General features: G+C 43.4%; 1 protein-coding gene across 1 annotated transcript in view; it reads right to left on the minus strand.

Moving 5' to 3' along the window:
- AGBL1 (ATP/GTP binding protein like 1) overlaps positions 1-25,817 on the minus strand; it is a 350,762-nt gene that overhangs the window by 232,510 nt on the left and 92,435 nt on the right. Inside the window, exon 17 of the mRNA XM_016151651.2 lies at positions 18,483-18,636. Within this exon, the coding sequence (XP_016007137.2) occupies positions 18,483-18,636 (154 nt within the window). The remainder of the gene's footprint in view (positions 1-18,482; positions 18,637-25,817) is intronic.

The raw sequence follows: 25,817 nt of genomic DNA on the forward strand, positions 1-25,817 counted from the left end.
GTTTGCCCAAACCAGCACAGCTAATTAGAACATAAAACTTTTGATGACAAAGATCTGTATACTGCCCATTTTTCTCCATGCCCACCACAGAGTAGTTCCAAGAAGCAGATTCACAACAAATGCTTGCTGAATAAATGGAGAAGCTGGGACCTATCAATTTAATACCCATCCATTCTGTCCACTTGTGATACCGGAATACGTAAACCAGCAAGTCCCAGGAGGAGGTCTAGTGTCGATACTATCATCGAGGACTTATCCATCTAAACGTGGGTTTATAATCTACAATCCTCCATTTCAATAATTTCTTGGTCCAAATCCGGCCCACCTGCTATTTTTATAAATAAAGTTTTATTGAAACACAACCACAGTCATTTCTGCATTGGCTATAACTGCTTTTGCGTTACAAGTCAGAGTTGAATAGTTAACACAGAGACTATCTGGCCTAAAATATTTACTACCTGACCCTTTACAGAAAAAGTGTGATGATATCTGCTCTATTTCATTATAGATACCAACTCAATCCCCCTCTCAAAGCTAGCTTGTGACATGCTCCACAGCCCCTGGCAAGTTTAACCTCTCAGTTTTAATTTCCTCATCCTGCACATAGTTCATCATCTCAAAGAGTTGTGCAGAGTCGCCATTCATGATGCCTGAAAGGAAACAGACACTTCTCACAAGTTGCTAACTTCCACCCCGAATTTCTCTGATGCTGCTGGAAACACTGTTTTCTCTCATTGCTTCTTTATTTATCTCTCCCTTGTTCTTTTTTTTTTTTTTACCAAGTAAATCTCTCCATGGAGGATATTAGTTTCCTTTTCTTTTTTTCCCAAAAGCCTATCTACTCTTTTGCCACCTAATTCCCACCTCAAGTCATCACCCTCTGTTTGTGACCTCATGATCAGTTGCTATGGAAACAGTTGAGCTAGCAACTAGGGTGATTTAAAGTGTTGCACAGACATTTCCTTTAAGAAAAGTACTGAGAGCCTCAATTCATGCGAATCTCCTCGGAAGGAAAAAGTCGAGAGGAAGGAGAAGCAGGAAATGTATGCGAGGCAGGAGGTACCAAATCGCATCTTTACAAATGCTGTGAATATGGCCACAGTGAAGGAGGCAAGAGGCTGTGGAGGCTGATGTCTCCTGTTTGTCCACAGGACAGCTCGTACCCCTGACAGGCCCAGTGAAGCTTCCACCATCATCCTTTGCAAGAGAGCTACCCCTCTCAGGACTGCAACATCCTGGCACAGTGTAGTTTCCCCAAGGGGAGAACAGGAAGCCAGATATAAGGACCCGGGACCCAACTCACATCAGGAAGGAGGACACAGTGACTTGACCACATCCGGATTCACAAAGCAGAGCTCAGGCTGGTGCTATCAGCACAGTAAAGTAAGGCAAACATCGGAATGAGAGGAAAAAAGTGATGTCAGCTCTACCTCTGCTGGCCCACCACCTCCTCTCCCCAGGAATGCGGTCCCAACTCCACAAATACAATCCAGTGAGAAAGAAAGAACACGCTGGCCTCCTGGAAAGACAAGGGCCTCACCAATTTCCAAGTCCGAAACAGGTTCACCTCCTGTTAAGATCAACCTCTGCATTTCGTAGAGGAAACACTCAAATGATCATGCGGCGTGAACACGAGGACAGGGGGGTCTGATTCGGAGCCCACTCATTTCGTCCCTGCCTGGATAGGTGATTGCTTAGTAAGAAAGAGGGAGAATCAAACAAAAATGACTCAAGCCCAACTCCTCAAGGAAATAAAAGTTCTAGGGAATAACCCGGGGTCTCCAGAGAAACCCTTCACTCCCTGGTGACTTTGGGATTCAACCCCAAAACAGCAGTCAAATCTATTAAGAGATTGTCTCCACACAATCTTAGTATTCTCAGGACATTTCTCCCCTAAAATCTCATCTAAACTCTTTATACTAATATAAGGACACTCGTTTCAGCACTTTCCATGGGCTCACTCGTGGTAGACAAGCTAAGTATAAAAAAAGAGTAAGGAATAGAACAAAATCCATGGATCAGGTGAAAAAATGGATACGTTTGCATTCAATCAGACAATACAAATCAGATAGCGCTTCAGTCTCTGCAGAATGGTGTTCTTGACTTGGTACATCAAAAATAGACAAGTTCCCCACTCCCTTGGGAGTCTCAGGCTGTTTGAAACAGGATGTTTTATAATACTTGCTACTTCCTGCCTCAGAGATGGATGCCTCGGGCTCCAGAAAGGCAGGCACATTTCTACCTCCAACACCTGGCTCAGCGAGTGGCACGCAATAGGTGGCCTTTCTTGAAATCACTTTTTACCATAGGATTTCAGCTGAAAGAGAAGTTTGTGCCCAGTGTTAGTGATCGACTCATACAGTCCTTAGACGTTTGAAGTCCCAAAGACGAACTGTTCTCCCAAAGTTGAAGGGTCGACCTTCACATCGCCAATGCTTTGCTTTTCTCTCTTGAGAACGTGCATCTTCCCCCTGACGAACGAAGGTGGGAACAGCCATCCATTTCGGCGGAGACCACATTCTCTACTGGGTAAGGCCTGGTCTTACTCGACCAGCAGAATGACATCACCCACCCCATTTAGTCGGACTCAATGTCCAACTCGGCATGACACCCTCCAACTCTCCCTTGTAATTCTTAAAAGCACTACCTCTTAAAAAGTCAAATGCCTACTTCCTTTTATACGGGGCTGAGAAAGCCTAGCTCATGCTGACCAGCTCTGAATGAAAGCAAATCTTACGACTTTAAAAAAGAAAAAAAAAAACCATCAGCTTTATCGCTAAAATTATTCCAAGAAAAATTCTCGAGCATTTCATAATTAGCATGTGACAACAGGTGCTTTGAACAAAGCAGGCACAATTCTAATACCTTGAAGTCAATAACTCATAAAAAGCAATGAATTATTAATCAATTATTGGGGCCTGAACATTTAATGAAATTAAGCTGATTGCCACACTAAACTGTTAGCTACATATTGATTTAATCAAAGTGCTTAATTAAACTGTGTAAGTCGCCACCAGATCAGTATATCACAGCTCCCTTCAAAGGAGGGCAGTTTCTGGTCTCCTTCTCTTCCTTGTGAATTAGAAATTGTCACTGACGGAAAAGAAATTAAGATAAGGATTCTTGCTTTTCATAACAACTTAAGAAACTACCGTACGATCTGGCTACATTTCTTCTGAAGAATAAATGCCGGTGGCACATGTGTACTCAGGGCATGATTTCATATGTAGGAATTGTTTATTTCCAAAGAGTTCAGAATTTTAATAAAACAGGGTTACTTTATATATCAAAACAACAAAGAGTTGTTTACATCCCTCCATTTTAAAGACCAAAACACTGAACCTCAAAGAAAGGGGAAAGCCCTGAAAAATATTTGGATGAAATATTGTGATTCAGATTTGAGTGCCCCCGCCCAATGCCTTTCCCAGCCTCAAGAGTTTCCAAAACCTCAAGTTAAGCTGCCGTCTGCAGAAAAGCAGAGAGGCAAACCCATGTTGCTCTACGAGGTTCAGTGGCATCTTCCAGAGACTGAAGGTCGCTTCCCCAGCAGCTGACAGTCCTCACAGCCACAGTGCATAAATCCGTGTCTTTTGACATGCAGGTCCTCCTCCTACTTGTCACATTACTAATGATGAGAGTTATTTATGTTGAACACTGAGGCAAATGTTGTGTTTTGTTTGCTTTGCTCGGTTTTCCAGCCCAGCAGCGACCCTGCCCTGAGGGGGCAGTAACAGCTCAGTGGAAGCATCCTGAGGTGTCAGCAGCCCGGCTGGTCTCTCTAATTAGGGCTTTACCTGTCAGTAAACGGCCACTTCCAGCCCAGATGCGCATCACTATGTGTCGAGGATGTACTCGCCCGATAAAGTGCTGCCACCTGGACTTGACACTCAATGAGCCGCAGAAAATCGGTTTCAGGGGTGGCACACACGGGGCTCGGGGGCACCACCCATTCCCTCTGAGCTGTGGCGTGCAATCTCTTAATACATGAGTTTGTTCTGGGGAAAAGGCGACACCGAGACCCAGTGTGAGCGCGGACTCCACTCCCCGATCACATCTACACAGACATACATTTTAATTATTGTGTTTCAGGCAGTTACTGTGCCCAGCGACTCAGCCCATAACCCAGGATCCTGAACCACTCAGGCACCTGTAGTCAGCAGAGTGATCTCGAGAGGCCTGTTTACAAACTACTTCCTTTTCACAGCACGGGGGAAATGGGGGCAGGAAATCACCAGGGACAAATTGGAAAATGAATGCCATGTCATTCGCCTCGCTTTTCCTCCACTAAACCCCATCCTCACTTTCCAGAAGGAAGAGTATTATGATGTGATCTCAGCATTTGGTAAGTCAGGCTCACGATGTGACCACGTCTTCTTTTCAGGGTGGGAGGGAACCCTCACCTCCAGCCGAGGGGATGAAGGGCTCCAGTAGGTCCTCGAGCATTCATTACAGAGGAAGAGCTAGAACCCGTCTCCAGGTTGCATGGCAGCTGTCTACCCCGGCTTTCTGAGAGCGTGGGGGACGGGAATCAGCTATCCTGAAAATCCTTCATTGTCCCAATTACGTTAAGTGCACCTGCCCTGCAAGCTACAACTTAGAAACTTCACTTTGGGGACCAAAAGAAGCTTCATCAGCTGCAAGGAAACGAGGGGCTCTCCCCACAGCTGGAGGGACTGCAAGCAATCCTCAAAGAGCAGAACTGGGATGGATCAAATGACTGTCTTTTGGGGGGTCTCTGTTGTTGATATTGGTTCTAGGTGACAGCGGAGGTGACTGTAGGTGAATCAGTCATTTTAAAAGCAACTATTTTTGGAAAATCACCCTCCTGACAATATTCATGGTGTCAAAGAAAAGAAGCGGGAAACACTGGAGAAAACCTGGTCCTTAGCTAGATTTCTAATTCAGAAATTCTAGAATATTTCTTTACTAAAATCCTTACTGTTCACTAGGGGGGAAAAACTATTTCATGACTGGAAAAGGAATAGTATTCTTTCAGTAGCACTAATGTCTGTAAATACAGGATAGCAGACATGCTATTTCAGATTCACAAACAGACCTTCAAATTCATATTATTCATCATAGCAAACAACAAAAAAATAGACTTTCATTTCCTTTCCTAATAGAAAGGAGTAGCACGTAACGTGTAAAGATCAAGGACTGAGCGCCTCCATTTCCAGCAGAACAGATGAAATATTCTGAGAAATCCTCCAAATGAAACAACCAAAATGCTGAAATATAATATTTTTCATCAAACATAATTTTTAATGCATTGCTGATCTGGTCTGGAAAAAAGAAAAGAAAAGAAAAGAAAGAAAGAAGTCTACACATGCAAAAAAAAGAAGTGAGGCCAAAGAAGCCTTGGCAGGTGGGCAAGCATGAAAGCACACTTTCCCCGCTGTGGTTTCAGCCAAGCCTTGGAGACCCGGAGCTCCCACCATGAAGGCTACGAGAGACACAGGGACGCGGGTTACGGGCTCATCCATGGCGGGGCATCCAATAGGAGATTCTTGCACGAAGCCGAGACCTCGAAGGACCTCATGCTCAATTCACAAGAGGGGAGAGGAGAACGAGAACTTTGGATCTCGAGTCTTCCCAAGAATGCAGAACAATAAAATTTTCACATACCTTTGAATTCATGACCCAGTAGCCCCCTCAACTGAAGGCAGGTCACACAGCCGTCTCAATTTGCTAGCATCCTCACATTACACGATGGTGAAAAGGAATGACTCAGATGTCAACTCGAACATGTCGACATGGTTTGATCTCAAATATTTTTAACAAAATAAGCCAATGACAAAATACACTGTGTGTCTGTATGTGTGTATACACATACATATACATGAACTGTCTCCACTTATCTAAAGCCCCAAAGAGGCACACTCAAAAGTAGGTTTAAAAAGATAAAGAAAAGCAAGAGCCCATTGAACACACAATTCGAGAAGGCAGTCACTCTAAGAAGTGACAAGGAGCCATAGAAGAAAGGATTATAGGAGGCTAAAATATGGATAATGTCGTATTTCTTAAACTGGGCATTACATACCTGGGTGTCCATTTTACTGTTATTGTTTAATATAGACTTATTTGTAATATGAATTATTTTATAAGTATTATATTAAAAAGAAAGCACTTGAACTATACAAGACTCAAATTCTGATTTCTGGCCCCATATCTAATAACTACACAGCCATATTTAAGTCATTTTAACTCACTGGATCTTATTTTCATCACCTCTAAAATGGGAATTTTTCCCCCAACACATTACTTTTATAAGTTTAATGGAAAAGACAGTTATACTAGATTCCACGAAAATTATTTCAAAAAGTTAACAATTTTGTAAAGAAGTGACAGACTAGGAGAAAACATCAGCCAAATGCTTTACCCCCTGCACTTGGAACAATGACCAATCAATATTCAAAAAATATTTGTTAAATGAAATTAATGCTAACAAAGGAGCATACTCCTAATACACAGAGCTCCCAAAAAGCATTCAGAAAAAGATAAAGCATGTGATAAAATAGACGAATGAATTTTAAATGTAAGCGATTTAAAAGGAAAAAAATACAAATGACATTTTAAAATATGGACGATTTGAGTTGTGCTCAAAGAAATCCAAGTTGAAGTAGGATTGAAATGGTGTTTTGATTAAGGGGGGGAGGGGTCCACATGTTTTTAAACTAATAGATAGGAAAATGGAGCAGACCGATAAATCAATTGCCTGTCGGGCCATGGAGGAAAACGATCTCTTATTCTTTTTGTAGGCGTGTACACTGGGTGGCACAGGATCGGGTGAGGTTGTTCGGAGTGCAGGAGGAGATCAGGACTTCCACAGGACAGAGGCGGCAGGGAGGCTAATTTAAGTCCACTTATCGAGACCCGGTACGTATGAGATGCAGCACACACATGTCAGCACTCAGTACATATGTTTGCGTGTTACTGTGTGAGTGTGTGTAATGAAGAACAAACACTGGACAATCAACAGCAATTGCTTGAGGAGGAGCAATAGGGGAGAGACAGGGGTTATTCATATTTTACTCAAGTTGATCAAGTATTCAAAAACAAGGGTGACATTTTGAATTTTAAATAATTTTAAATATGAAATATATTGTTGGAGGCACTAGGAAAGTAATATGACTGACAGCCATGTACCTTCCTATCCAGATTTGAAAGTTAACATTTTTGTTACATTTTTCTTAAACTTCTTTTTCTTTAAGAAATCCAAACTCCCCAATAGATTTAACATCCGTTTCCCTTTCCATTTCTGATCCCTCCATCCTCACTGTGAAATCACTATCTTGAATCCGGTGTTATCTTTTTTCATCATGGTTTTATAGTTTTCTATATATGTAAGGAACTATAAACAATAAATTTTTCTGGTGTGCAATATACATAATGTCTATTTAATGGGAATTTTAATAGCAAACTCACGGTCATGTTGTAAAGCTTCCATAAAATGTATGGCTCAGCGTGTGAATCTAGTGAGCCCAGGCCGGCAGTCCAAGATGGACTGTTTGGGGGCCTGACGGGTCCGTGATGACCCACCCTTCGGAGCACATGCATTGATAGGTATGGAATCTTTTTCACTAGGACCTGAAAGACAAATGAGTAGTTCAAGTCAGGTTATAAGTAGTTATGTCTTAAATGCAGGGACCGTGAGAGAGACAAACATCTAGATAACAGAGGCATGTGTTGCCATCTGGTCTCTGCCCAACCTGGGTGTGTGGAGGGCAGGGGGCTGTTTTCACAGGAAATTCGGGTAAACTTTGGTATCAAGCAATGTTGAGATGTGACAAGAGTTCCAGGGAGCACCGATCCCCCGCATCTTCACATGGAACCTAGCAACTCTCTGAAAACCCAGCAATGACAGTGGCAAGAGTCCTTTTAGTAGCTGCAAGGACAGTGGACAAGCACCAAGAGAGGTCCAAGCATAAAGGAAGGATGGAGTGGCCCGTAAAGGGTGACTGTAGCCAGTGGCTGCTCTATGAGCACGTTTGGGACCCAAGAAACACCCAGGAAAGAAGTAACGTTTCAAGAGAGGTTAAAGGTCTGCGTTACAGGCAGGAGCAAGAATCGATGCAAGAATTTCACCTACGTGTTCAATATACATTTCCTGTGCACCTGGGTAGTGCAAGGATTGTCAGTTCCTAGAGATGCAATGGTGGAAACACACCGCACACAATCTGTGGCCCCATGGAGCGCAGGAATGGGGCCACGAAGAAAATGCACCCAGGGCATGTGACAGAGGCCCTGAGAGGGGAAATGTGAGACGTGGAGATTCGGGGAGGCTTTCTTAACCTGAGCTAGGAAAACACGCAACAGAAAGAAATCTACCACGCAGGCTATGGAGGAAAAGGTTTCTTCTTGGAGAGAACAGGAAATGCAGAGGCCCAAGGGAGGGAGAGAGGTTGCTGTGTTCAAGGAAGAGACGATCATCAGATGGTTTAAGGGCGTGGAGTGGCAAAGGGCTAAAATACAGGTGGGAAAGTCAGGCAGGGCCCGGAAGAGGCCACCAAGTTTAGATTTTGCTAGAATTACAGTGGTTATTTATGTTAGCATAACTACCTATGTACTCGTGCATTGGAGAAACCTAGAACGTACCACGTGTAGTATAAACAATTATTTTTACATATAGGATCTTGCATCTTGACGGTAAAATATTTTCTCTCATTTCTGCACAGTTGGAAGCAGCAGTAGAGAGTAGGGTGTAGGGTCATGAGGCTGAAGATGCAGACAGTTTGGGGATAACTCTGAACTCTCACTAACCATACGACTTTCTCAAGGCTTCAATTTTATCACCTAAAAAGGGAGATAATAAATGTGATTTTTTTTCTCTTTATCTCACAGAGCTGTTGCATGGAACAATTAATCATATGTAAACATTCTGTAAACAGTTAATTACCTTAAAAGATATAAATTATTATATCTCATGAACACATTTATAGGATAAAACATTCTAGAATTGATTCTGATGAAATATATTACATGTTTCTGCTACAGTACCCACAGATAGTAACTTTTAGTACCCTTGTTAATTGAGAAAATTATTCAGGCAATGCAAAATTTGCTTTATTTCCCTCTGAAATAGATTATATTTTATAGCATATTGGTTTTATAATTACGTTTAGCCTGAGTTCTTATGTAATTTGCAGGCCTCTGAAAAATGAACATTTCCCAAACCGAACTCATTATTCCTCCACCATTGTCTTATTCTCTCATATACTCATTTGCCAGCATCAAACTGTACACACATCACCCAAAGGAGAAGTAGTTCAGCTCCCTGCCCTCCATCCCTATCTCCAGTTGCTCACCAAGACCTCTCACTTATACCTTAGATACATCTCCTAAATTTAGACTCTCCCCTTCCCTTCCCACAGACTTATCTTTCTTGGAAACCTCATCACCCACACAGATGGCTAACAACTGCTACTACTTCCGGAACATTCACTACATGCCAGGCATTCTTCTAAGCCCTTTGCAATCTTCAAATTGCCCCCCACGGAAAGGGTACTCTTATTCTCTGCAATTTATAAATGGGGAAGTCAAGGCACGGAGTGTTTAAACATCTTTTCTGAGGTCATGAGGCTGGTAAATGGCAGCACCGAGGTTAGAACCCCAGTGCTCTTGTGTGGGTTGCCGTGATCCCACTATTCTTTCACTGGACTCCACATTACTGCCCCCAAATCTTCCTCCAAAATGAATCCGAGCTCACACTTCTCTGTCTATAATAACATCCAACGATTAGCTCATCATTCCCTTCAGGAGAAACTTAACATGAACAAGAAGGTCCTTTCCCCCTCAGCCCAGCTTACCTGATCCACCTTATCACCTGACCCCATCATCAAGGCCCCCATCCTGGAGTCCTGGCACCCTGAGATTTTCAGAGCATCGTATCCGGGCCGCCCTGCATCCGCAGAGGTGGTTTTTCTACTTCAAAGGCACTTCTGCTCCCCATTTCCCCCCAAGTCTGACTCCAAGATGCAGAGCGAACGCCCCTAGCACTGAATCTCAGCTTCCTCATTACAAAACAGGCATAAGAATCATTCTCCTCCTCAACGCACAAGGGAACTGTGAGGATCAAATGATGTCGGGTAAAAGCTTTGTAAAATGTGTGGCAGGGCAGGAGCAAAGCTATTTAGGTTTTCTCTCAGGTTTTCTGTCTTTCCCACTGTCCCCAACCAGCTGTGGGAGAAGGACGGGTTCTCGGCCTTGCTTTTCCTGGAGTGAGCGGGCCACAGAGGGTGCAGAACAGAGATAGTCAACCAGTCCAAATGCCACAGAGTACGGGGGGGTTGTGCTGAAAAGAAGGGGAACTGTTGTGAACCACTATGCATGTGTGTACGGACTGGTAACAGCAAGAAAGGTGAGGAAAGGCAAACTTAAGATGGCTTGGACGGGCTTCACATACCCCACCACCCCCACCCTCTATGTCTAGTCAAGGAAGATTCAAATCGTCCTTCAAATAGCGTTTGGATTCCAGACAGAGGTGTCTTGGAACGCACCGCTGTGTCGATACGGGGCCACCGAGCACACGGGCTGCACACGCCTCCTCACTCCGAAGGGCCCGAGGCCCTCTCCAAGTCCACCACGCAGGTGGACGCTCCCTTCCGGGCACCCCCACTGGACCTCACCCCCGCTCGGTGTGGCAGGCGCTGCCATACGGCCTGTCACCACGACGTCTACGCTCACACTCCCTGCAGATTTTAAGTGCCTCGGTGACAAGGATTAAATAATGTTCATATCGCTAATGTCTGCAGTGGTTTGTAGCCCTGATGACCCGAAGAGATAGAAACCCCAAGGCAAGAAAAGCATGGTTCAGTCTAATTCTAACTACCGAAAATTTCTATCAAGTGAAGTCTTTATGCTCTTGTAGTTTTTTTTTTTTTTTTCAAGTTATAACATCTGTCAGAAACAGGGCTTTAAAGAAAAACGCTGATAATTTAGCCGGGAGACAAGAGGTCTGAGGTCCAGAGCCACTTCTGCCTTCGACCAGCCTGGTGACCTAGACAGGTGAGCTCAGCAGCAATTGAGAAATCTACATTTGATCGCCTTTGCAGATTTTTAAGTTCTAAAATGCAGTGACCCCTTAGGGACACTTGGCCCCACATGCCTGGCGGGGGGTGGGGGGGAGGTGAAGCAAAAATCCCCAGAACTTTCCAGAGCCTTCACTTGAGTTTGTTTTCCTTATACCACTGTTGTCACTCACAGAATCTGTCCGGTGGGAACCTCTGTTCTCCATACCTGATCAAGTGTCTCAGAAAGAGGCTGAGGCCGGGGAGGATGGAAAATGATTTGCCACAAAAAAAAAAAAAAAAAAAAAAAAGCCAAAGGGGGAATTCGGTAACTGCGCATTTTTCCACACTCTGTTCTGATTTCAAACCACTTACAAGTGACAACTCCCAACCCCAGGCAGCTGCTGTGTGGTAGCTCATTACACTCTGGGGACCCCATGTAAATCTTCCTCTGAGAACAGCCATTGTCTTCCAAGGAAAAGCTTTTAGCATAATGGCAGGCTGAACAGAACACTGCCTTTGTAAGGATATTTTTTAAGGGTAAAGAAAAGGAGAAAGGTCTTCTCCAACAACAGCAGACGCAGACTCCCTCTTCCTGCACCTCGGGGCCCCTAGGAAGCGTTGTGTGTGAACCCCAGGAGGCTGGGGCAGGGGAGCGACAGTGCTCTCACCTCCAGGAACATGTAAAGGTCACGCTCCAGTCTTTCGGATGGTGATCGGCGCAGGGCGGAGGTGTCTCCTACTTCAGAAAAGCCAGGTCCGCCCCCTCCTGCCCGCCTTTGTCACTTCTTGGTTTCTCGCCAGCCAGTCGGTGTCTATTGTACTTGCAGGATGAGAGTTTCTCATGAGAGGATGACATTTTTCCCTCAGAAAATTCCCTCAAATTAAGTCTTCCTCTTGGCTTTTAAGAACAGTCAAGCCAATATTGCTATAGGGTCTGAATATAGAGATGTCCAGAGAGGGAAAAAAATCAGCAATAAAGCTCCTGAGAAAAATGAAGTGCCTATCACAGAGATGAAGTTCCCCAAACTAAAAAGGGACTCGACTTTCTCTAGGCAGAACTGGCCATTTAGAGCAGGTGTCCCTGACCCCTGGGCTGTGGACTGTCTGTGACCTGTTAGGAACCGGGCCACACAGCAGGAGGTGAGCGGTAGGCAAGAGCGCGAAGCTTCATCTGTGTCTGCAGCTGCTCCCCCGCGCTAGCATCACCGCCTCAGCTCCACCTCAGGCATTAGAATCGCAAAGGAACACCAGTCCCTGGAGCCAAAAAGGCTGGGGACCACTGATACAGAAGATGAGGTCAGGGGGGAATGTGGAGAGAGTGGAACAGTTAAGACAAGGAGGGCGGCCTTCAACGGGCACTGCATTTTGATTCTTGGCAGAGCCTAAAGGAGGGGAGATACCTTGGAACTTTGGGATAGAGCCCTGTGGGCTCCTTCCCAGGCCGCCACTTAGTACTCTTGTGGCTTTGGCTGGTTATTGACCTTCAGTGAGCCTTACTTCTGCCATCTGCAAAGCGGAGATGATGACAGGTAAAGAAGGCCCATGACCAAAAAGGCAGCAGTTCTGCAAGAAGCAGGAAGCAGGAAGCAGGCATGGTCTGGGGAATGGCTGAGCCTGGCAATAGGCAGAACCATTCTCTCTCGGTTTCCTACGACCCTCCACCAGAATCTGAGTAAACAGCGACCCCCACCCCTACCCCAAGACTGTCATTACGCTCTGAACTGCTCTCTTAGTTCCACTTAAATTTGGCATCTCTTCTCAGTTCAAACTCAAACAGCAGACAATGCACACATGCACTGAAGATGGCACAAACTGAAGAAAACAGGACTTCTGAACGCTCTACTCGGAAGCTGCACATTCGAAGGGTCTGCTGATTGTAATACCTGTGATCGGAGACTGCATGACAGCATTTAACTGGGCGACGGGTCAGGACGCGGGAAAACCATCCACGACAAGGACTGGGCTCCAAAAGCCCTGGAAACAACCGCCTAGATCAATCTTGTCCACAAAGCCTGTCCCCACACCGGATCATCTGATGCTTTCTGTTCCAACCTGCAGAGCCTTTGTCCCACTCTCGTAACTTCTGCCCCCCCCCCACCCACCCACTCTCTCCTCTGCAAATCCCAAACATCCCAGGCTCTTTGGAAGGGCCTGCGCTTTCCATCTTCCCAATGTGTCGTCCACTAAAGTCTCCAATGATAGAACAAGCTGCTTTTCCTTCCGCAAGGGCTCCCTTTTGTCATCAAGTTCTCCTCCACTCTGCATCTTCCGTGATGGCTTTAGCAACAATTTCTCAGAGGACTCGCCCGTTCACTGTCCCCCTTGAAAAGGACAGAGAATGACTTTTTTTCCTGGTGATCTGGCTGGCACGTTGGCTCTGAGGTCTCACATCACAAGGCACGTAAAGCAGGGAGTCTCCTGAGAGAGCGGAGGGAGGAGGAACCACCCTCGGATCTCAGAAGAGCGATAACCTACATGCCAGGCAAATCTGGCTACCACTGAACTGAAAACACATTGAACAAGAAAGCATGGCCAAATGTTTCCAGGAAAATATCTTAAAATATTTTAAGATAATAAAAATATAATCTGGAGCCCAGACCCTAGGATGGATGCAGTGATCAAAATAAACTGCCCTCGGTAATCTCCCAAAGTCTGGGACTTCAGGCCAAGCTCTGGTGGTGAGGGTCCCACAGCCATGCTCTCTCTCCTCAGGATTCAAACATAAGACTGAAATGATCACCCTATATGGCGGGAAGAGTGTCTCAGTGCACGAGTGCTTCCTGATGAGGGATGAGTGGCAGCCACTGGACCAGGAGCGAGCCCAGTCCCAGCTAAATACAACCCCAGCCGGAAGCCGGCCCAAGTCCCCTGGGGAAGGGAGCAGGTTAGACAACTGAAGTTCACCTAGAAGCGGGGGAGTCACAAGCTGCTGGCCAATTTGCTATCTGAAATCAATACATTACATTTTGCGGTTCAAAGGAAGTTAAGTGGTTTTATTTCTTACTTAAAGGTAGAACTAATTGCATTTTGCTTCTATTGTGCTGAGTTATTTATTTATTTGTTTGTTTGTTTGTTTATAGAAGCACAGCAATGGCATGTATTCATGTATATATTGCATCCTGCGCGCTAATTATTATTCTCTAGCCCATCTGGGGCTATGTTCCCAGCACTGTGACCCAGGCCATGCAATCTTGGCTCTGTGTTGGGATGTGAGGGTCTGAATCTTCTCTCTCTCTTCCTTCCTGCCACACTGTCTGAGATATTCACCATGAAAATGCTTTCGCTGGGTTAGAAAAGGAGAATAAAATTCATTGTGAGCAAGGAGAGGGTAATACATTTATGTGTGGTCAATTTAGGGTGAGTAGCTTCGACAAGCTAGCTAGCGTCTAGCAATGTCAGGCCACAGAGCAGGGAGGAGGGGCAGCTCTGTCACAGAATGGAGCGGCATTGGCAATACTGAACACTTGCCCTGGTGTTCAGTACATAATGCAGCTACATAATGCATGCAAACCACATTTCAGTGTTCGAGCGGAACAGGTTAAAACACTTCCTGCGTGACTTGGAAATAGAGGGTGATTGCATGGGAAGGGCACTGGCCTTTGGTTGCTTTTTAGCTTTATGACCTTTGATCAGTCCCAGCTCTAGCTATGCAGATTGCAGAATCCATCACAAAATGAAAACGCAGGACCCCTGGCCCAACGCTTTAAGAATTTCAACATGGCGACAGACGACCGTTCGACCAAGGGCAAGACCCTTCCAAGCATGGGACCTGCGCTGCCAGGCAGTTGCCACACCTGAGAAGACAGTCCTGAACAGCCCCTTCTCCTAAGGCAGAGTGCTGGTCTCCTCCGATCCAGCTCAGTGGCGGACACTTGAGAGGTCTTTTGAGGTGAACAACAGCTGCCTGCCATATTAGCCCATGTTCCAGAGAGAAGACTGTACTGATTCATAGACCGTGCATTTGTTACCACTGACCCTACAGAGTGAGCAGACACCAGTCTCCTTTGGTTCACATAAAGGTATGCTAAGAGATCATTCTTCTTTTTTTTTTTAACTGAACGATTTCCTATAGAGTGCCAAATTTAGGGGCCTTTATGGCATTTCAAGCTCTCTCCTTAAAGAAAGCAGGGCCTCAGTAGTTATAATAACGAAAGCACCAATGTCAGAATAAACGAAAACGCAAAAGCACAAGCAGCTTCATGTCATAACTACACATCGGGGTTCTGCTCAGCTCCTATTTAGAAATCGAACCTGCAAAACACAGTCTTATATAGATGCACTTTTTATTAATCGTGTTTTTGAAAAATTTTTCAAGTACAGTTGGCATACAATACATTAGCGTCATCTGTGCAACCTGGTGATTAGACATTTATATAACTCTAATAAATCTAGTACCCATCTGACACAATATACAGTTATTACAATGTTAATGTCTATATCTCCTATGCTATACTTTACATCCCTGTGATTATTTTTTAACTACCAATTTGTACCTTTTAATCTCTTTACCTTTTTAACCCAGCCCTTCAACCCCCCTCCCATCTGGCAACCATCGACATGTTCTGAGCCTGTTTTATTCCGTTTGTTCATTTATTTGGATTTGTTGGTTCCAGATATAAGTGAGATCACACAGTATTTGTCGACTTATTTCACTGAGCATAATGCTCTCTAGTCCATCCATGTTGTCCCAAATGGTAAGATTTCACTATTTTTCATGGCTGACTAATCCCATTGTATGTAAGTACCTCTTCTTTATCCTTTCATCTGCCTGGGTTGCCTCCATATCCTGGCTTTGTAAATAATGCTGCAATGAACATATGTCCCTCAAAAGTAGTGTTTTGGGTTTCTTTGGATAAATAGTCAGATGTGGGATTCCTAGGTCCTACTTTCTCTGTTGTAACAGCCTTTGTTTTAAAGTCCGCTTTGTCTGATATAAGTATTGATACACCAGCCCTTTTTTTCCCCCATTTTCATGAAATATCTTTTTCCATCCCTTTACTTTCACTCTGTGTGCGTCTTTCAATTTGAAGGCTGCATGTGTAAAGGTCTTGTTTTCGAATTCCTTCAGCCACCCTATGTCTTTTGATTGGTGCACTTAATCCACTTATATTTAAAGTAATTGTTCATAGATATGCAGTTACTGTCATTTTATTATCTATATCTTTGATCTTTTTCTTCTTCTTAAAGAAGTCTCTTTATTCTTGTAATACTGATTTGGTGGCAGTGAACTCCTGTAGCTGTTTCTTGTCTAGGAAGCTCTTTATCTGTCCTTTGATTCTAAATGATAGCTTTGCTGGGGGGAGTCATCTTGGTTCTAGGTCCTTGCTTTTTATTCCTTTGAATATTTCATGCCCAATTCCTTTGGCCTGCAAAGTTTCTTTTGAGAAATCAGCTGACAGTCTTATGGGAGCTCCCTTGTAGGTAACTAACGGCTTTTTTCTTGCTGCTTTTATGATTCCCTCTGCTTAACATTTGGCATTTTAATTACCGTGTGTCTTGATGTGGGCCTCTTTGAGTCTGTCTTATTTGGAACTTTATGCACTCCAGAGCTTGCGTGGCTATTTCTTTTACCAGGTTAGGGGAGTTTTCTGTCAGTATTTCTCGAAATAGGTTCTCAGTTCCGTGCTCTCTCTTCTGCTTCTGTTACCACTATGATGCGAATACCGTTATGCTTGATGTTGTCACAGAGGTCCCTTAAACTGTCCTCATTTAAAAATTTTTTTTCTTTTGCTGTTTCAGTTGTGTGTTTTCTCCTACTTTGTTTTCTAAGTCACTGATTCGATCCTCTGCTTCATCTAATCTGCTGTTGATTCCTCCTCACGTATTTTTAATTTCAATTGTATTCTTCATTGCTAACTGGTTCTTTTTTATGTTTTCCATCTCCATTTTTATGTTTCCTATCTTTTTGGTGACGTTCTCACCAAGATCATCAAGCATCCTTATAACTAGCATTTTGAACACTGCGTCTGGGAGACTGCTTGTCTCCATTTTGTTCAGTTCTTTTTCTGGAGCCCTGTCCCGATCTTTCAGTTGCAACATGTTTCTTCGTCTCCTCATTCCGGCTCCCTCCCTCTGTTTGCTTCCATGCACGAGGGAGAGCTGCCATGTCTCCTGGCCTTATGTGGAAGGTGTCCTGTGGGGCCCGCGAGTGTAGTCTCCCTGGTCACCTGAGCGGGGGGTTCCAGGTGTGCCCCTTGTGTGCGCCCTCCTGTTGTCACTGATCTTCGGCTGCTGTTGGGACGTCAGTGGGAGGAGTCAGGCTGGTGGTCGTGAGCACTGGCCGTGACCACAGCAGAGGAGTTCGGGTGCAGGGGCTGACCCTACGAAGTGGGATTTGCTTTGGCAGGGCTCTGGCGCCTGCCCTGTCTGCTTTTTCAGTGTGTTGTGTTGATCCGCTTTCTTAAATTTAATGAAAGTGGCGCTGGCAGGATTTCTGTCTCTAATGTCTAAGCACCGCTCGCCTGCAAGTGAAGGACTCCATGACTGCCACAGAAATTGCTCTTAAATACATAAAACACATAAGAGAATTTTTGGAAAATCCCTTATTATTCATTAAATATTTTTGGGCCTCATTAATTCCGATGGGATAATCAGTTGTTGATTAGCCAGGTTGTTAAGTATCCATTGTCAGATGCCGATGGGGTGTGAGAATTGCATTTCATATCCACGGAAGAGGCACCTGAATGCAGTTAGCACTTCATCAGGTAAGGCTGCATCTTCTGAGGATAAATTAGCTGGATTTTCATTCCCCAGTCTTTTCTTTCATCTCCCAAACTTTTCTTTATTGCAAAGCGTTCCTCATTCTGTTGGGTTTCTCTTGCTTATCTAAGGTCTGAAACTATTTCAGAAGCCAAATTTAAAAGCTGGCAGGTTACAAGTAAGTCATACTGGTACATGGGGCTCTAATATTAAAAGCGCGTGCGTGCGTGCGTGTCTGTGTGTGTGTGTTCATCTGTGCGTGTTTGGCTTTGGTCTTACAGTTCTTGGCCAGGGCCCCCTGCACACCATCAGCCCTTCAGATCCAAATAGTATGGAGGACATCAAGGGGACTCCTCAGCCAGGGCTCCAAAACTCAAGACTCCCTTCCTTTCCAAACCTTGCCTGACTGAGGGTAGCATAACGGCAGTGAGCATGGTGAGAAAAGTCCCTGGGTTAGAGGCTGGGAAACGGGATTCAGAGTCCTCGTTCTGTTCTAGGAGAGGAAGCGACAGCACTAGGAAACTGCTCTCAATGCCATCAAGCCATCTCTACTCCCTGACAGTTTGCAACTTATCTTTTCTCCCATCAGCAACAGAGGGCCATCAGTGTTTCATCTCCGTGTCACACTAAGAATGGTGGGAGGTGTATTTCTATAGATGGACCAGTCCTCAACCCTTTATCGAGCTTCTGATTTCAAAGGGACAGGGTGCTCCCCTGACGGTAGGGGCCCCCTCTCTCCACCACATGTTCAAAAAGGGTCCTCATTTTACTCACGGAACTGCTCTAGATGGTGAGCACTGTCAGACTCGGGCATGGCTGTGATGGTCACCAACGGACAGGAATTCCCTCCTAGCGTCTGGCAGAGAGCTTCCTGCCGAAAGTAAACCTTTTTGGGGTTGATGCTTTTTTCCAGGATATCGAGGTGAGTCTGGAACAGAAAAAAAGAAACGTACATTATTTTTGATAATAACCATACTAGACAACAGCAATAAAACTTATATTCGTGTAACTCCTTACAGAAGAATTTTTGCTAACCTGGACTGCCTGATATTGGGTGTTAAGTGCCTAAAAAGGGGGCTACTCCTACTTATTACCTAGGAGAAGTTCAATGAGTCAGAATGGGACGCATCATTCCTGCACATATCTGCATAATCTGTTTTCGAGTGGCACTGAAGGCAAGAGGGTAGGCGCACACAGCATCTTACCATCACCGTGGTAACCATGAAGAGAGAGTGCACCCAAGCACTCAGAAACACAGGACAGAGGGCTTCAGCCGCACATGGCACCTTAGAACCAGCCGGGCAATATCGGGACAGGTGTGGACACGATGAAGGAGAAGAGGGAACAACTGACCCAGGGGGCGTGCCAAGCAAAGACAACTCGTGGCAACTCATTTCTCCTACTCTTTTCTCCCATTTAGACACTGATTTAAGACAAAGATACAAAAATGGGATAGCACTGAAACTAGGATTCTTGCTCAACAATCGCTGAGACCTCTGAGGATATTTTCACTAACCCAAGCAGTCATTAAGAGGTTAGGAGATTTTCTCCCAGCTGTACTACGCACCCTGACCACAGTGACTCTGTAACCTCAGTAACCAGAGAAGCGGCCCCTCTGAAGCACAAGGACGTCCATGCACAAAAAGCATCCTTCTAGCTGAAGCTCTTAAGTTTTTACCACACCAAGGAGGCATTAACAGGGCCAAGGAGAAGCTGACCACCTTGCTTTCTGACAAATAACAAGCCTGCTGGATAAATTTTTTAAAAACCACATAAATTCTATGTAAATATTTAGAGAAATCATAAAATATATTCTGAAGAGGTGAACACTGCCCTCAAAAGGTAGAGGAAGTGTTTGCATATGAAAAGGATTTACTACAGAAGGAGCAGGCAGGGTTATGGCTCACCCAAACATGTCAGTCATGCCCGAAGCTTTGGGACCTGTAAATATGTTACCTCACATGGCACAAGGGGCTTGGCAGACACGTTTAAAGACTATTTGAGATGGGAGAGTATCCTGCATCATCACCCAGTTGGGGCCAACCTGATCCAAAGTTCTTAAAAGCAGAAGACTGTGTCCAGCCACAGAGAACCAAAGAGATGGCAATGTGAGAAGGGCTCAGCCTGACATTACTGGCTTTGAGGATGAAGGAAGAGGATCACAGGCCAGGATATGTGGTCTTTAAAAGCTCAAAAGACAAGAGAATGTATTCTCCTCCGAGAGCCTCTGGAAGAAACGCAGCGCCAACACCATGATTTGTGTGGCCCATGTCAAACTTCTAACCTAGACGGGTATAAGAGTTTTGAAATTTTATTGTTTAACCCACTAAGTTTGTGTTAGTTTTTCAGAGCAGCAATAGAGAACGAATATACCAGGAAATAAACAAACAAACAGAAGAACTTCCTCAACTAAGTAAAAATCCTACGATTTGGATAGAAATACAGTAAAACTTGCTGGAACACTATTGAAATATTTGAATTGCAAAGAAAAAGAAAGAGTACCAAAGGAAGACAAGGTCTCCAGAAGATTCTGTGGCCGTTTCTCTACCCTCAGGGATTCCTGAAAATTTGACCCTAACAATGCGTATTACCTACATTCACAGGGCTGTAATTCCTCATCTGCATCAACATAACTCTACTATTCCAGGAAACTTTTTGTCCAGGAAAGTAGAAGTTATGAACAAATGTATTGTTCATTCCAGGAACATCCCAGCCACTCTTCAATAGAAAGCATCAACTGACTGACTCTGTAATCCGAGACCCTTGAACCCCTTTCCTCAAGATCCTTGCCTTACAGTGTCCATCAATCTTAAACTATTATAGGACATCTTTACTCAATGCTAACCAAGCCCCCAAATCAAAATTTCTGCCTTGAAACAAGACTTTAAAGTCTTCATAAATATCCTAGCTCTGCTCTTCCTCCTCTGAGACACTGTCAAGACTTTGCCATACTCTACTTTGCCAAGGACATCAGTTTCCTGTTGCTGCTGTAATTACTGAAAATTTAGTGGAGTGAGGCAACACAAATTTACTGTCTTATAATTCTGGAGATCAAAAGTCTAAAATGACTCTTACGGGTCAAAATTCCAGGTGATGTCAGGGATGCACTCCTTCTGGAGGTTCTAGAGGGTAATTCATCTCCTTTCCTTTTCCAGCTTCTGGTGGCCACCTGCATTCCTTGCTTCACAGTGACATTCTCCACCTTCAAAGCCAGCAATCACCTTATACCACCTCTGCTTCCATGGTCATATCCTCCTCTATGACCCCAACTCCACTGTCCTATCTCATTCTTTCACATATGAGGACCCTTGTGGTTACACTGAACCCCATGTCAAGATGCTTAACTTAATCACATCTGCAGAGTCCCTTGGGCTGTGTAATCCCACTGCTCCTTGTCGAAAAGAATGGGGTTGCAGCCTAAGGTTATTTTTTAAAAGTGAGTATGTGTCATACTTCGTTCTGCAACACTAGATGCCAAATTTTGCTCTTAAGCAAAGGCAACATACATGCTCAGATATGCAAGAAATCAGAAAACATATCACCTTTTCATTAGTGAACATGGTAGCTTGAAGACATACATCAGCTGCTCCAAAATCAAACTAAAGAACATTATAAAAGGGCAGTCCAGTTAAATAAGGTTTAAGTCTAAGTGACCACTGAAGACATGATTACTACATAACATAAACATCAAAAATTATTTTTAGGTAGAAAAAATATAGCACCAAATTTTAATGCTATCGTCTGGTTCTAAAATGAAATTAAAAGAGATGTGTGAAAAAATACAGTAGAAAATATTACCATTTTCATTTTGCATGGAAAATGTTATTTAATTCTTGAAAATGGAAAAGCATACAGTATGGAGCAAGATGACTAAAGTGGGCAAGTTTTTCATTCGAACTGCCTGAGTTCAAATTTTGGCTGTAGATTCTGGAAAAGTTATATAAATTCTGTACTTAATCTCTATTGCCTATCTCATTCAGTGCCTACTACAATTTAGCCATATACTGAATTAAAAAGTCACATAAGAAGCACTCAATTTTAATTATTATTATTCATGGAGAAATATAGGTTTGGATAGTTTTTTTTTTTTAAAGAACTAAAAGATTAGCACTATTAGAATTACAAACACTTAGAGAAAAAAATAAAAATTAAAGAAAGTAGGGTTGGTCCATGTTACTTAAGTGATAGAGGGAAGGGAGGGAGGAAGGAAAAAGCATTGAAACATGAAAAACAGCAAACAATAAAAATGACAGAATACCAAAAAATGTTACAAGCAAAAATAGGTTAAAGAACCTCATTAAATGACAAAATCTTTCAGATTAGTTTTTTTCTTAATCCCGCTACACATCGTATGTAAGAGGTAATTTTAAACAGAAAAGAAAAAAAAAATGAAGTATTTCAAAACATGCCTAAATCATCTCTTTAGATTGTTTGCCTCCACTAAAATATTTTAAAAGAAAAATACTGAAACTAACAGGATAAACACACATAAATTAAAGCGGGCATGGCAACAGTAATATATGACGAAGTCATATTCGAGAACAAGGGCATTAAATGGGATTTTAAAATCTTATTCTGATAAAGGGCACAATTCAAAATGAATATATAAAACTCATAAATCTTAAGAATCAAATAACATAGGACTGAAATATACAATGCGAAATGGCAGAAAGGGAATAAATTGTACTCGGAGTGGGAGACTTTGAAGACACTACCTCGGTCTTAAATCAATTGCACAAAAATGATGATAGTGTATTTGAACAATATTGGTTTTCTATAGATATACGTCAAACGTTTTATAAAAACATCCTTTTTTCCTCAAACATCCGTGGAACTGTACAAAAAAATTAACCATATACAGGTCTATAAAAAATTCAAAAATTTTTCAAATGAAGGCAGAAATTGTACAAAACACATTTTCTGAAAAAATAAAGTTAGTCTTAAGTAAAATTGTTTTAAAAAGAGCAAAAACAAAAACATTAGGAAGTAGCAAAACATTCCCCTAAAATCTTGCTGAATAAATTAATGTATTAAAGAGAAAGCTGATATGAAATCAGTGTAATTAAAGCTATGATTAAAGAAGATATCTGGTATCTCAGGAGAAACGGCAAAGGATGAGAATAGAAATGTCCTCATCAGAATGTCTGCGACATGCCAGTCATCCTTGGTAAGCAAAATGCCAGCACCTTAGTTAAAAGAATAAAGATATAGATAGCCCTGGATTTAGATGATAGTCTCTGTGATCGTAAGCAAATTATTTTAATGACTTTCATAAAATTCTGGGTGCAAGTGGCTCCTGATAATGTCTATTATTAAAATCCTGACTGAGTGGACCCTGCCTTACAATTAGTATCAGGATTCAGGACCCCCCCCCCCCAAACTACGAAAGCAATACTCTTTCCTGCAGCATTTCCCGAAATGCATCCTACAGACTATTACCAGGTGCTGGGGGGAGGACAGGGAGGTGGGTGGGCAGAAAAGTCAGAGCAAAAGCACTTGGACATGGTGAGTTAAAGAAAATAAAAATGTTTTTACAGCTGCAGAATTTTTTACTTTCTAATCTGCCAGTATGCCTTGTGACCTCTTAGAAGGAAATCTAGCACACTGAGCTTCATAAATTTATGTATCCATTAATTCCTTTTCTGTAAAGATCTCAGGACACAGGAGTGCTGTGCGATACAATTTGGGAAACACTGCCTTTGCCGAATTGTCTTTTGTTTTGCCATCAAAGGTTTTGTTGCACATTTTACTATGTCTAAAAGGATCCCCTTGCAAGGAGCATTGTGGGTACAGGGTGGAGTGTGGGGGGCTGGGTGGAGATTCTTCTTGAGGAGAGCTCTGGATGTCACCAAGTTACAAAGAGGCCAAAGCTCTTGGGTGTCTGAGGCCAAATCTTAAAAAAAATAAAAAGAAAAAAAAATCATAATACAAATCTAGATTTCGTGAATCAGGAGTTGGAGGCAGGCTCAGAGGAAGCTTTGTTCATAGACATCATCAAGCGCAACTAGCTAGGAGAGGAAAAAAGTCAGAAAAATGCATCACTGAACCCGTGAACACTGTCCTCCAAAACAGTGTCACCTTCACGTGCCCCCTAGAAGCAGATGAAGGCGGAAGCAAAGTTTGAAAGTTTTCTTCTATGAGATCTCTACTAATTGTATCATTACATTTTGGGGGGATTAATATTATTACAACTCAAGTGCCTAGTATCTTTCAGCTTAAGCTCGTTTTCTGTAAAAAGATAGTTGTTCACACGGCCATTCAACTCTATCCCTCTCCACCCGCTGCCAGATACATTCCATCTCTACTCTTGGGGCATTATCCCTGCTCCCGTCGTACAGAAAACTTCTAGAGGTAAACCGTGGGATTTCCTTTTGCAAGAATGGCTTCGCATTGTCCTCCTGAACACGGTGGGCAGGTGAACGCTACCACCTTCGGTCCAGCAAGACCGTGTCTAATTGGGTATTGTTGGAATCAATGGGCAGGGAAGCAGGGAGCCCGAATGCAACTACCAACCACCAACTGTAATTACAGCCCCGCAGAAGCCACGGGGGTGGGTTTCTTTAAAGAAATGGGAATGAGTTCAAGGCAATTATGGAGACCCCCAGAGAGGCTGTCTTCTTGAAAGATAATTCTACCCGTCCATGGAGGATATCGGGCTGATATCGCTTCTCCTGCAGCCTCGCTGGTGCCTCTTCGCAGCAGCGTCCTGCCCCTCTCCTTTATCGGCTACTCCCTTAAAACGTCCACAAAAGACTTTACTTGACCTCAGCAGGCTACCCTGCTGGTAGCTGCTGATAAAGTGAGAAGCGCTATTTGCTCAGAAATCGTGTCTTATTGTTACTCTCTTAATCTGCTGCACTATGTCCCCCTCATTCAGGAGAAAGCTCACCCCTAAGGAGATAGTCTATTTTATTTGTGTAGTGACTAGCTCTCAGTTGTCACTTAAATACGCCCATCAGAGAATCGAAGGCTTCTTGTAACAAGAGAACAAATGACACCTTTAAACTAAATAAAAGTGACAGAACATGCTGGAAGCAGGTTCTAATGAGCTTCCTCAAACTGTCTCAGTCTGCCAATACTACTCTCCCTCCGTTAAGTGGACTCGATTTAAGAAGCGGGAGAAATAACTGGTCTCTCGGTGTCTACTCACAGATTTGATGATCAGAAAGAAAAGATTATGATTTTAATATCCTTTTTCCATTAAAAATTAATAAAGTTATAGGGCCGATGATTTGGAAATGAGAGTAAAGAAAAACATAATTATAATCAACCACCCTAAGACAACCACCAGTAGCCACTGTATTTATTTTTTGTCCTTTATTTGGATTTTTTGCTTTCTCTTAATGTTATTATAAATTATGGAATGGGTACCTTCCAATAAATCCAGCAGAGAAAATGATCACACATCATCATGAAAAAAAGAATCAACACTCCAAGGGCAACCATCTGGTATGGCTTGCTGGGAAGACACCTAGCTAACACTTCCCATGTGTCGAGTCATTTAATCTTCACCACAACCTGTGTAGTAACTTCTTTCCTATGTCCAATATTATGGATGAGAAAACTGAGGCAGTGAGCAGTTAAATCGCTTGCCCAAGGCTACGCAGCAAGAAAACACAGAGTTCAGACTCAAATCCGGGCCTGTCTGACTCTGAACTTGTTCTTACACTGTGCTAAAGACCCTGAATTCTGAGATCCTTGCAGCCGATGACTTCCCCATTCGACACATCTCGGCTCCTTCAGAATGTTCTTTAACGTTCACCTGTCACTGTCGGTACCCCCTACTGGTGCCTGCCCTTCGTTCTGGCCCGTCCGAGGATAGGTCTCTGTCTGTTGATTGCCTGACAGCACTCATGTATGACTTGCTCACTGCATCTTTGATCCACCACATGTAAATCGACACTTCCAAATGTCTGACACATTTTAAACTCTTCATTTATTCTGAGCCCTTTAGGAGAGATTGTGCACACAACCGAATTCTCTCCTTTCTCTCCTTTTCTCTCTCCTTCTCTCCCCACACCACACAACATCTCATCTCTAAAGATGACGGTGATAGCATCTGCCACTGTAGGAATATACATTTGTTGAAAAACCTTACTCCACCCTCTG

This window comes from Rousettus aegyptiacus, unplaced genomic scaffold (genome assembly GCF_014176215.1).
Source record: "Rousettus aegyptiacus isolate mRouAeg1 unplaced genomic scaffold, mRouAeg1.p scaffold_m13_p_14, whole genome shotgun sequence".
Taxonomy (NCBI): domain Eukaryota; kingdom Metazoa; phylum Chordata; class Mammalia; order Chiroptera; family Pteropodidae; genus Rousettus; species Rousettus aegyptiacus.